The sequence below is a fragment of the Sinocyclocheilus grahami genome, unplaced genomic scaffold, assembly GCF_001515645.1.
Source record: "Sinocyclocheilus grahami isolate Dianchi unplaced genomic scaffold, SAMN03320097.WGS_v1.1 scaffold6276.1, whole genome shotgun sequence".
NCBI lineage: Eukaryota > Metazoa > Chordata > Actinopteri > Cypriniformes > Cyprinidae > Sinocyclocheilus > Sinocyclocheilus grahami.
The window spans coordinates 10,880-11,546 of NW_015510737.1; the positions used below are offsets into that span (position 1 = coordinate 10,880).

General features: G+C 45.3%; 1 protein-coding gene across 1 annotated transcript in view; it reads left to right on the forward strand.

The window, feature by feature from the left end:
• LOC107577514 (serine/threonine-protein phosphatase 2A 55 kDa regulatory subunit B alpha isoform-like) overlaps positions 1-575 on the forward strand; it is a 10,085-nt gene extending 9,510 nt beyond the window's left edge. Inside the window, exon 4 of the mRNA XM_016263583.1 lies at positions 151-575. Within this exon, the coding sequence (XP_016119069.1) occupies positions 151-463 (313 nt within the window). The 3' untranslated portion in view covers positions 464-575. The remainder of the gene's footprint in view (positions 1-150) is intronic.
• Positions 576-667: the final 92 nt, after the last annotated feature.

The window sequence follows — 667 nt, forward strand, 5'->3', positions numbered from 1 at the left end:
TTTAAAAAACATTACAACTCTTACTGATCCCAAACTTTTGAACGGTAGTGTATATCAGCCCTATATTTAAGCATTTTGGTAATAACAGTCATTACCATAAATATGTTGTTTTTTGCCTTCTAAAGGAAGAAATGATTAATCTTCGCCTCATTATCTCATAATTTTTCATCTCTCTGGTCTCAGCGAGGTCATGACGGGCTCTTACAACAACTTCTTCCGGATGTTCAATCGCGACGCCCAGCGTGACGTGACCCTGGAGGCCTCGTGGGAGAACGGCTCCCCTGGATGCCCGCTCAAGACCTGGCGCGTGTGCGCGGGGAGCCGGCGCAAGAGGAGCGAGATCGGCGTCGACTGCCTGGACTTCAGCAGAAAGATCCTCTACACCTCCTGGCATCCTCAGGATAGCATCGTCGCACTGGCCACAGTCAATAACCTTTACATATTCCAGGAGAAAGCCAATTAGGGATTTCGAACGGCTTCGTCCCCATTCCTAGCTCCAAGAGTCAGACGGGATACATGCCAAGCACAACGTCTCTCCTGAAACTCATAGTCTTAATATTAACCACTGTAGTACACAAAAACCTTTGGGTTATTCTATTACGTTAATTGATACACTGTAGACCGGAGGAAGGGATTTTTAGTTGTATTACTGTATTTGTTTTTTTTT